General features: G+C 36.7%; 3 protein-coding genes across 3 annotated transcripts in view; 1 reads left to right on the top strand and 2 right to left on the bottom strand.

The window, feature by feature from the left end:
- LOC125801413 (zinc finger protein 239-like) overlaps nucleotides 1-12066 on the bottom strand; it is a 181851-nt gene that overhangs the window by 55803 nt on the left and 113982 nt on the right. The window lies entirely within an intron of this gene.
- Nucleotides 1-12066, top strand: part of LOC111197605 (zinc finger protein 239-like) — a 270756-nt gene that overhangs the window by 163230 nt on the left and 95460 nt on the right. The window lies entirely within an intron of this gene.
- The window catches only part of LOC111189489 (NACHT, LRR and PYD domains-containing protein 12-like), a 382248-nt gene that overhangs the window by 293682 nt on the left and 76500 nt on the right, over nucleotides 1-12066 (bottom strand). Inside the window, exon 6 of the mRNA XM_049477064.1 lies at nucleotides 7838-7951. Within this exon, the coding sequence (XP_049333021.1) occupies nucleotides 7838-7951 (114 nt within the window). The remainder of the gene's footprint in view (nucleotides 1-7837; nucleotides 7952-12066) is intronic.

Here is a 12066-nt window from a genome sequence, read left to right as displayed (position 1 = left end):
ACTCAGTGGACGCAGTGTTTTCTGATAAATTTGGACGTACTTTAGTGGATATTTAGACGCAATCGCAGTGGGACAGGGCCTTAACAGCTTACATGTTAATGATTTACGCTGACAGCCTTAATAATTTCAAATGAAAAATCACAGAAACACTGACCTGAGAATCTGCAGTTTACATTGTGAACTCTTCAGTCCAGCAGAGAGCAGCTCCACTCCTGAATCCTGCAGGTCATTGTTACTGAGGTCCAGCTCTTTCAGTGAGGAGTTTTCCAGGTTTAAAACTGATTCCAGATTTTCACACGTCTTTACTCCAAGATTACACAAAGCTAATCTGAAAATATAAGAATAAACACAAGCACAAATGATTTTACAATGACTTCAATGTTTAAATAACACATTTTAGTGATTTTCTAAATTTAAAATGTAATATGCTGTTACTTTTGTACATGCCGCTTTTATTATTTTTAATTGATTAAGAAATATAATTAGATTAATCATGACAATATTTGTGATTAACTGCAATTACATTTGTTTTTCCTAAGACAAGTTTTTATTGTGGATGTTTAAATGTAAATAGAATAATGAATGTAAGAAATGCAATTATTAATGGTGTCATTTAAAATACTATTATATACTTGTATGTTTGAGGGGAGATAAAGCTAAGGGGGGGCGCTGGAATAAAGAGTGCATGGTGAATTGGATTGGACTCAGGAAGTGTTTGTTATTGCACACATGCTTACAATAGGGAAAAGACCTTATTACGATTTAAATGGCCTGGTGAAAATATGTAACCGCCAGTATTCAGTATTATGTATACTGTCCCTTTAAGAGCTCCTTACAGTAGGTGCACAGCCCTTTTACGTGTATAACTATGCTGAGAGTGTAGAAAACCAGAGTGTGTGCTGTGCTTTACCACAGAGAATGCTGGACCTAGCTTATTTCTTTTATTCATTTTTTTCTGCAAGTAACAACATATATGTGGTGCTTTTAAAATGTCCTATCATACATGCATACATACATACAAACATACATACACACATACATACATAAAAGTTAAAAGAAAAAAAGGAAATGAGCATAAAAGAGTACAATTACTCTTTTTTGTATTTAGTCTGTAGATGCAGTACCATGACAAATTAAAGGGCATGGAAAAGTCTGAGCAGGAAGAGATATTTTTTAAAGATTGTATTTAATCAGTCTAAGACAGAAACTCCATGTACTGTTTACATTAAATGATGAATTAATTATTATTACACACAAAGGATAATACATGCTTATAAGTAACAATGTGCATAATGTGAATCCACCAGTGATTGAATGGAAACTGATTCTACACATCAGCAGTTGATTAAAAACTGTGTGAAGGCCTAAATAAAAATACTCACACAGCTCTTCTGGATATTTTAACTACTGGCAGCAGTCTCAGAAGACACTCCTCTGATGGATCATATTTACTGAGGTTAAACTCCTCCAGCTCTTCTTCTGAGTTCACCAACACAAACGCCAGAGCTGACCACTGAGCAGGAGAGAGCCTGGCCTGTTGAAGACGACGCTCACCACCTCCACTCAGGTATTTCTGCACTTCCTGCACCAGAGAATGATCATTCAGTTCATTCAGACAGTGGAACAGATTGATGGATTTCTCTGGAGATAAGTTCATCTCAATCTTCTCCTTGATGTATTTGATGGTTTCCTCATTGCTGTGAGAGATCCTCTCTGTCTGTGTCAGTACGACTCGTAACAGATTCTGATTAGACTTCAGTGAGAGACCCAGGAGGAAACGAAGGAACAGGTCCAGGTGTCCACTCTCACTCTGTAAGGCTCTGTCTATGGCACTGCTGAGGAAGTCAGTCATCTTTGACTTGCTGAAGAGTTCAGATGGTTCAGTGTTTTGGTTTTTAGTGGTTTGCAGATTCAGAACGCTTCTGTCAATGAAGCAGAGGAATGCATATAAAGCAGCAAGAAACTCCTGAACGCTCAGATGTACAAAACTGAAGACCTTCCCCAGGTGCAGCTCATGTTCCTTCCTGAAGATCTGGGTACACACTCCTGAGTACACAGACATTTCTTTAATATCGATACCACTCTCTCTTAGATCTTCCTCATAGAAGATCAGTTTTCCTTTCTCTAGCTGCTGGAACGCCAGTTTCCCCAGAGCCAGGATACTTGTTCTAGTTTGCTGAGGATCAGTGTCACTATTCCCACTGTACTTCTGGCTCTTGTGTTTGATCTGAAAGATCAGGAAGTGTGTGAACATCTGTGTCAGGGTTTTGGGAATTTCTCCACTCTCAGCTTCACTCAGCATTCTCTCTAGAACAGTGGCTGTAATCCAGCAGAAGACCGGTATGTGGCACATGATGTAGAGGCTTCTTGAAGACCTGATGTGTGTGAAGACTTTGTTGGCCAGGTCCTCATCACTGATCCTCTTAATGAAGTACTCCTGTTTCTGAGGGTCACTGAAACCCCGCACTTCTGTTACCTGGTCAACACACTCAGGAGGGATCTGATTGGCCGCTGCTGGTCGAGAGGTGATCCAGAGGAGAGCAGAGGGAAGCAGATTCCCCTTGATGAGGTTCGTCAGCAGGACATCCACTGAGGTTTGCTCTTCTATATTCACCAGGTTCTCATTGTTCTGGAAATCTAGAGGAAGTCGACACTCATCCAGACCATCAAAAATGAACATGATCTTGTAGCTCTTATAATGTCTTGGTTTTAAATCTTGTGTTTCTGGGAAAAAGCTCTGAAGAAGATTCACAAGACTGAGCTTCTTCTCCTTCATCAGATTCAGCTCTCTAAAAGGAAGTGGAAATATGAAGAGAATGTCCTGATTTACTTTTCCTTCAGACCAGTCCAGAATGAACTTCTGCACAGAGACTGTTTTTCCAATTCCAGCAACTCCTTTAGTCAGTACAGTTCTGATGGGTCGTTTCTGTTCTGGTAATGGTTTAAAGATGTCGTTGCATTTTATTGGTGTTTCCTGTGTTGTTTTTTTCCTGGATGCAGCTTCAATCTGTTTTACCTCATGTTCCTGATTTACATCTCCAACCCCTCCCTCTGTGATGTAGAGCTCTGTGTAGATCTTATTCAGAAGTGCTGACTTTACATGGCTTGGGATTCCTTCATTAATTCTCTGATATTTTTCTCTCAGCTTGGATTTGAGCTTTCGTTGGCATGTTGGGGCCAATTCTGATTGCAAAGGAAGAGAATAAGGAAAATGTAATTTGCTGTGATCATGATAAAAAGACCCCTGTGTAGAACAATTCTGATAGAGTAGATAATTGTTAGGTTTAAGGATACATTTGATGCTGTGACACAATATCTTATAATTACAAAATCCAGTTAACTATTGCTTATTATTCTAATTTGAAAAGCAGAACACCTCTCAGGAAATAAATTAGCACTAGTTGTTCCCCATTCTCATGACTCAGAACTCTTACTGCTCTCTAGTGTGTTGGCGAGGTTTGTCTGATTCATGTTCCTCAGGATGTGCAGTGTGACCTTCAGCACCCCCTCCTTCTGATCATCCTCCATCTCTCCCTCAGAGCATGCTGGGTAATCTGGACTTAGGAGCTTCTTGAATGTGTTCAGCTCGTTCTTCACTAGAGAGATAAACTTCTCCTGCAGCTCCTGATTAAGAACAAACATCAGAGAATCACTAAAGCTGATACAGTACAGAGAGAGAGATGATGACACTGATCTGAGGAGAAAAGGAGTTATGGATGCTCTGGTGTGTAAAAGGATTTAAACATCATGTTACTAAGCACCATCTTATTGCATTAATATTAACATTGTTACTGTTATAATACTCTAGAAAACTCTAGAAAACTGAGGGTGAATAATTTACAGTTGCAAGAACAGGTACGTGAACCCTTTGGGATTATTTGAATTTCTGCATGAATTGGTCATTAAATGTGTTCAGATCTTCATCTGTCACAACAATAGGCAAACACAATCTAATACACACAAAAAATAAATGTTTGAATGTTAACATGTTGTGTTCAATAAAACCAAGCACAGTTCAGTTGGGAAAAGTATGTGAACCCCTAGGCTAATGACTTTAAGAGCTAATTGGAGCCAGGAGTCAGCCAAACTGGAGTCCAATCAATGTGATGATTTGATGTGTTGGTTAAACCTGCCCTGCCCTATAAAGACACACACCAGTTTTTAGTTCGCTGTTCTTAAGTAGCATTGCCTGATCTGAATAATGCCTTGCACAAAAGATCTCTCAGAAGACCTACATTCAAGAATTGTTGACTTGCATGAAGCTGGAACGGGTTACAAAAGTATCTCTAAAGCCTGATGTTCGTGTGTCCATGGTAAGACAAAGAGTCTACAAATGAAGAAAGTTCACGAGGATCAACCAGTTATTAAATCCAAAGATTCACATACTTGTTCCACCCTGTACTGTGAATGTTAACATGTTGTGTTCAATAAAAACATATAACATATATATATATATACATATATATACATATAAATATATAATTGTTTGTGTAGTTTTAGTTTAAGCACACTATGTTTGTCTTTTGTTGTGATTTTATGACCAATTTATGCAGAAATCCAAGTAATCCCAAAGGGTTCACATACTTTTTCTTGCAACTGTATTATTAGTATCAAAACTGAAGTGAAATTAAACTTACATATAAAAGAAATCAGAGAGCTTTACATCATATATATGATTCATGACTAACCTTGAATATGTGGTCCAGTTTTTCTCTGGAATAGTTGTTTTTGTTCTCACTATGGATGAACAGAAAATCCACACTGTAATCCACATTAATAAATCAGCTGATCCAAAAAGCTTCTGTTTTAATAAAATTATTAATAAAATAAAGAATATCAGCAAATAACAGATACAAATAAATACTGATTTGTAATTAAAGCCTGCATTAAATCAATTATTTTCTACATGCATCAGGATACTGTCGTAGAAGAGCTAGGGAACCTAAATTCAATTCCCAGCAACTAATAGGGGTATTTATACTCAAAAGTTCAGGTGAGCAATCAGTATCTGGGTGAACCGGAATGCCGTTCATCAGTCCAGAGCAGACTGACAGCGTCAGGACTGACAAAATGTTTCTTAAAGGTTAAAACAGAGCTTTAACTTCTAATAATAAATAGAAATATAATAGTAAATAAAGATTTTTGTCCTTCTCTTTTTCTGAAGTTTTGATGTACGTCAAAGAACCTGTTGTTTTGAACCACAGTGTCAATGCTTAATTTGTTCTAAAATTAACTGTTTTTAAATATGAATAAATGATGATCAGTGCCAATCAGCAACAATGTGAATGTAATTAGAAAGAAAACAGCTAAAAAGCTCCAGAATTACTTAACAAAATATGTTCTAAAGTGTACCTAATTCATTCTGAATACATTACTGTTCTATGTACTGTACTAGAACACATTCTCCCATTCCTGGATGTATGTACACCCAGCAACTGAGATGATAAATACATGCACAACAGATGATAAAGTTTTATTCAATGCTATTAAAGATACAATAAATGTCCTGTTTTCAATACACTGGAACATAGTTTTAGAAGCAATAAGCCTAGCCAAAAAAAAAAAAAATCCACCAGACACATAAAGCACTTTGTGGTTTGGCCACCAGATGGCGCTAATGTGCTCTGTGTCATAAAGCTCTGAGTAGAGAATATTTTTTGTACAGTTAGGAGAAACGATTCAGCGCTTATATAAGCTTTAGTTTACCATCAATAATATTTTAGATACGTTAGCAGAGCAATTTCAGCAGAAGTAGCATTAATTGTGTTTAATTTAGTATAAAAGAGGAGAGAACAGAGCACATGTACACACATGGACAAAATTGTTGGAACCCCGCGGTTAATGAAAGAAAAACCCACAATGGTCACAGAACTAACTTGAATCTGATAAAAGTAATAATAAGTAAAAATGCTTTGAAAATGAACATATGAAAGTCAGATATTGCTCTTCAGCCATGCTTCAACAGAATTATTTAAAATATATATAAAAATCTCATGAAACAGGCCTGGGCAGAAATGATGGTACCCTTAACTTAATATTTAGTTGCACAACCTTTTAAGGTAATCACTGCAATTAAATGATTCCTGCAGCTCTCAGCAGGTATTTTGGTCCACTCTTCATGAGTTAACTGCTCCTGCTGTCTCAGGTTTGAAAGAGCTTTTTCCAGACGGCTCCATGTTTCAGCTCCTTCCAAAGATGCTCAATAGGATTTAGGTCAGGACTCATAGAAGCACTTCAGAATAGTCTAATGTTTCCTCTTAGCCAATCTTGGGTGTTTCTATCTGTGTGTTTTGGGTCATTATCCTGTTGCAAGACCCATGACCTGCGACTGAGACCAAGCTTTCTGACACTGAGCAGCACATTTCTCTCTAGAATCTCTTGATAGTCTTGAGATTTCATTGTACCCTGAATAGATTCAAGACCCCCTGTACCAGATGCAGCAAAGCAGCTCCAGAACATAAAAGAGCCTCCACCATGTTTCACAGTAGGGACAGTGTTCTTTTCTTCATATGCTTCATTTTTCTGTCTGTAAACATAGAGCTGATGTGTCTTGGCATAAAGTTCCAGAAGCTTTGTGGCTTCTCATCATGTATTTTGGCCATTGCCAGGCTTTTTAATGTTGTGTCCTCCTTGGTCGTCTCCCTTTCTGAATTTCTGAATAATATGTGAACTGTAGTCAAAGGAACTTTTAACTTTAACATGCGTGTATATAATTTTCTCCTGAGATTCTTTCCTTCACTTCCTCTGGTCCATGTTGAGTGTGGTACACACCACTTCACCAAACAGCACAGTGACTACCTGTAGCCCTATATATAGACCCACTGACTGATTACAAGATTTAGACACCTGTGATTCTAATTAGTGGACACACTTGATTTAACATGTCATAAAATTAATGTCACAATTTCATTTATTTATTTTCATAGAAATTTTTAATTAGTATTACTTTTGTCACATTCAAGTTATTTCTGTGACCATTGTGGGTTTTTCATTCATTGTGCTTCATTGTCCTCCAAATATCGCTTTTGCTTTCACACACACACACACACACACACACAGCTGAAGGCATGTTTTCCCATTTCTATTCTGTTAAAGGTGGAATATGGAGCTACTCTAGTGTTTATTTCCTCCATTAAAGCTCAGTTAAAATCAGTTACTCAGCACATTAAAATATTCTCATTTATACTGACATTAGCATCAAAACAAAGAATAATCTAGTCTGCCAGACACAACACACTGCACAATGATTGTTGTCCCTTCACAGAATATTGTTGTGATTAATACAATTAAAGATTTAATTTGATTGATATAACTTATATAAATATAATTTAGTTTTGCCAATCTAACACTGATGCTTTTATTCAAGAATATCTGGTAGGTCACATGGTGCACTGTTGAATATTTGAACGTGTGAGTTTAATGTTTAAATATATTGTTTTCATTAAAACATTTAATAAGAAAATCTTACGATCATTTAAGAAGTGCAGTTTATTACAATATAATACTTTTCTAAAAATGTTTTTGAATAATGCAAAATACTGTTTTTTTTTTATCTGACAAAATTAAGAAAATCATTTAGATAATGATTCTATCAGTATCACACACCCCTAATATAGATATATGTGTAATTCTCCAACCTGTAGCTGATATTGTAATTTACTCTCATTGTTCAGGTCAGTCAGTCTAATCTAAACCCCGCCCCCCATCACACCCAGCTGTGTACAACGATCATTGCATACAGAAAAACTGTGTGTGTGTGTGTGTGTGAGAGTGTTATGCTTTAAAAGGGTAAATTATAGTAAAAGTCAGTAAATGATGTAAGTGATGTTTCACTCACTGTGGGTCAGAGGTCATATCTTCACTGCTGAGATCAGGAGGATGTTTGATGGACGCGTCACTCTTCATAGAAACACAGCTGGGTTCTGGAGAAGCTCCTCTCTGGGTTTCAGTTCTGTTAATATTAAACACAGTGAAACTCCAGCATTTACACAGTGAAACTCCAACACACAGCACATCTTTAATAAAGATCAGGAACTGAAGAGCTTCACTCTCAGAACAGAACAGTAGTTTAGTGCAGTGATGTACCGAGACCCAGAGCTTCCAGGGTTCTGACTCTGGTCCAGGAGAAACTCTGTTCTCAATATTTTAAAACTGTAAAATATGCAGATCACAGCTCCAGGATTAGAGCTGAAACCATTACAATACAAAACTACTTTACATATTAAACCCATCACTTAATTTACTCACTTTAGGACAGGAGGTCCTCCTCCACTGCTGGAGTTCTGAAGATCCATCATTTACTCTTCTTCATTCACACACAGCTGAACATTGCCGACACCGACCCCTGAGAACAGATCAGCCGTTACAATAAAACCTTTATTCTTACAATAATGACATTATCATCAGAACTGCATTAAACAAAACCTGATAAACTAACAAAACAAAACAAACAGAGAACGATACATAACAGTGTGATTTACCCTCATTACACATTATTCTACAGATTACAGAAACATTTACTGTTATTATAATTAGTATTTGTTAATTATTAGTAGTAATAGTACTGCATTACACAACATTATAAATATACACACAGTTCTATTATTATTAATAATATTAATGTTATGTTACTGAATCAGAATAGAGAGATTATTTAAGTATAATATAAAACAGCAGGATTAAAAACACTAAGACTCCACGTGATCTTGAGCTCCGTTGCTCCCCCTGCTGGTTGGACAGCGCTACTGCATATAAACACGCCTTTATAGCAGCTCCGTGTTTTTATCTCCCCAACAGATCAAAGCCCACATTAAGCAGTAATGCGCTTTAAACAGCATAAACTACACTGTGATCAATAAATATCAATCTATATCTGCGCATTTCTCTTCAGTTTACAGCATTATTGATCTGTTACAGCTGATTGTTCTCCAGCCGGTCTGATCTAGACCAGGTCCAGGTCTGATCCAGGCCCGGTTCAGATCTCCATGCTGATCCTGGTTCTTCCAGTGGAATCGGACACTGAGCTGAGCTTAAAGAACCGGTTCTGGATCTGATGAACCTTTAGAACCGGTTCTGACTTTAAGCTACACGGTTCTGTTCTACATTCTCTTCAGTTCTGAACTTACCGAGTGAATCCAGACTTCTGTCCTCACGGGTGTAGCAGCAAATGCTGGGCCCTGTACACTCTCAATGTCAGTGGGCCCCTATCCATGCCAGTATACAAGGAAGGTGAGCGAAAAAAAAAATCTGGATTTTCATGGGCCCTTCTCCCTACTCGGGCCCTGGGTAGTCAGGTCCACTTTTCCCTCCACTACCACACCCATGTCTGTCCTCTTCTAATGGAGGAGACTGAACTTACTTTCACTCTCTCCTTCACTGCGTCAAACCTCTCTCACTCTAAGACCCGCCCCCTCGTTCTCTCACAGCGAATAGGCGCTGGGTGGGCGGAGCTATTGTTCGTTTTTGGCTATTGTCTGCCAATGATATCAAAGGGCTGAATGGAATGTTTGAATCCCCGCACTGCGCATGCTCTGACCCACATTTTATAACGTTTTCATGAGTTTTTCAGTTTGATGAATCTGTTTTCTTTGACCGCATTAAACATAGCCTGAGCTCACTGTCATTTTTTATTTAAGGGTTACATAAAGGTAAATGACAATTAAACAAATAAAAAACAAATAAAATAAAGAAACAATTTATAAACAAACTAAAGAAAATCTGTTTCTAATCACCTCTTTTACCTCAACTTCACACTGATACAGTGATTTACATCACTAAATCATTTCATTTACCTCTTAAATATAATTATTTTAAAATAAAAAAAACAGTTGGTATTTTATGATGTATTTTATTTTTGATGATTCTGTTTTCTTTGACAGCATTAAACAGCCTGAGCTCACTGTCATAATTTATTTAAGGGTTACATAAAGGTAAATGACAATTAATAAAAAAATAAAAAAATAAATAATAATAATAATAATCAACAATTTATAAACAATCACCTCTTTTACCTTAACTTTACACTGATATAGTGATTTAAATCACTAAATCATTTCATTTACCTCTTAAATACAATTTGTTAATAATAAAAAACACAGTTGGTATTTTAAGTGCTCTGATGTGTCTATACTGCACATGTGTGCACTGTGATAATAATGCTGGGAGAAAGGAGCACTGTCTCCATCTAGTGTCTTTGAGATGTTCTGCATTTTATATAAGGGTGGTTGACATGACATGGTCTTTTTTTTTTTGGTCCAGTGTGTCAAATATATGTAAATTATAGAAACATATGTCAAAAACTGTGGTGATATTGTTCAGAAATTGCTGATTTACATACCTGTCAAGTTTTAGATTTAAAAATAAGGGATATTTTCCTCTGTCCACTTAAAGCCGTCCCACCAGCCCAACGAAGGTTCAGTATCCCTTACATTTTAAGACAGGTTTTAAAAAAATCCAAAATAACCACATGTGAAACACTTACACTACAATTTGATTATCAGAATCTGAAATGTTGTGGACATTCCTACATATGTCATTCTTTTAATACAGCCAAATTAAAAACCCTTTTCTAGATATCTTTTTTGGCATAATGCACTCTTTTATATGATATATATTTTTTATTTAATGGATTTAAAATTAAACAAAGGGTGCACAAATTCTGCAAAATGACTGTTGGTGACCTAAAAATAGTATCATGAGCTTTTACTAAAAGGACATGGACCAGATATGTTCCATCAGTAAAAAATTGTCCTAAGGGGCTACACAATTAATACTTTTTAATTAATACTTCTTCCTTTTGATCACTCCACCCCTGATCAGTTCAGTTAATTTCGGTCCTCTCCACATTTCTAGTTAAACTGAGTCACAAACTTTAATTTTTTTTATTTTAACAGGTTTAATCTGTGTGTTTTATTTCGGAGACGAGTATTTTTAAGCAGCTATCAGAAAAATCTCATCACAGTTTCCATGATTAGCCTACCGTTACCTTTCTTTTAGAAAAATCGCTGCATGTATGTTTTAACATCAGCAGCTCCAACTAGCTGCCTGAACTCACAGCGAGGAGGGCGGGGCTTCCCCACACTGACCCTCCTTTGCAAGCTGATTGGCTGTTTCTCCTGAAAGTCGGGACTTTCTCCTTGAACCGGCTCCACGATTGGTTAAGAGACACAGAGCGGTCAGTGCCCTGTCTCCTCAATAATATATATATTTTTATTTAAATATATTACGGGAAATTTTACGCGAAAATACTAATACGGGAGGACGGCGGGAAAGAGGAGTAAAATACGGTAGTTTCCCGGCCAAAACGGGAGACTTGACAGGTATGGATTTATGTAAACTTACAGAGCATTCATAGGATTAATTTTTTTTTCACAATTTTCAGTAAAACCAAAAAAAAAAAATGCTCACATGGTGTGACTGTTCCAATTACATTTCATGAAATTATATTTTTAATAAAAACAAGTAAATGAGGACTTCCAGTTGGACATGATAGGAGTAGCAGGGTGGTGAGTGGTGAGCTCCTGGCCTAACTGGAGGATAAAACCCTCACTATCCAGCTGATCACCAACGTCAATAGAAATTTATTTCAGGTTGAATGTTGGTCATGAAGTCAGATTAAAAAAATTACGTCAGGATAAAATCTAAAACTGTTACGTACCTGCACTCTTAAAAATTAAACTAACTTTAACTCAGAATAACTTGATGGATGAGTGGAGCAAAAACCGAGGCAGATAGGAGGAATAAAACAAGATTATCCTCTGAGTTCTGCCCTTTACGTTCCAGCCATAATGATGAAAGAATACAAGGTATTAAAAGAGGAGATTATTTAGTTAAAATCACAGCTTATGCAGATGATTATACAGTTTTTATTAAAACAAAAAAAGACTTAGACATTATAATGGAATATTATACATTTTATGGAAAAGTTTCTGGTGCAAAGCTTAATATGGCTAAATCTGAATGTGTGTGGATTGGGGATCAAAGAAAGAAGTTCAGAGCCGATGTTCCAGATAAAGAGCACATAAAAAATTTAGGTGTGTATTTTAATAATGGTGACTGTGTGGACAG

Source organism: Astyanax mexicanus, chromosome 4, assembly GCF_023375975.1.
Source record: "Astyanax mexicanus isolate ESR-SI-001 chromosome 4, AstMex3_surface, whole genome shotgun sequence".
NCBI classification, from domain to species: Eukaryota; Metazoa; Chordata; class Actinopteri; order Characiformes; family Acestrorhamphidae; genus Astyanax; species Astyanax mexicanus.
This window is presented reverse-complemented; position numbering and strand designations above follow the sequence as displayed.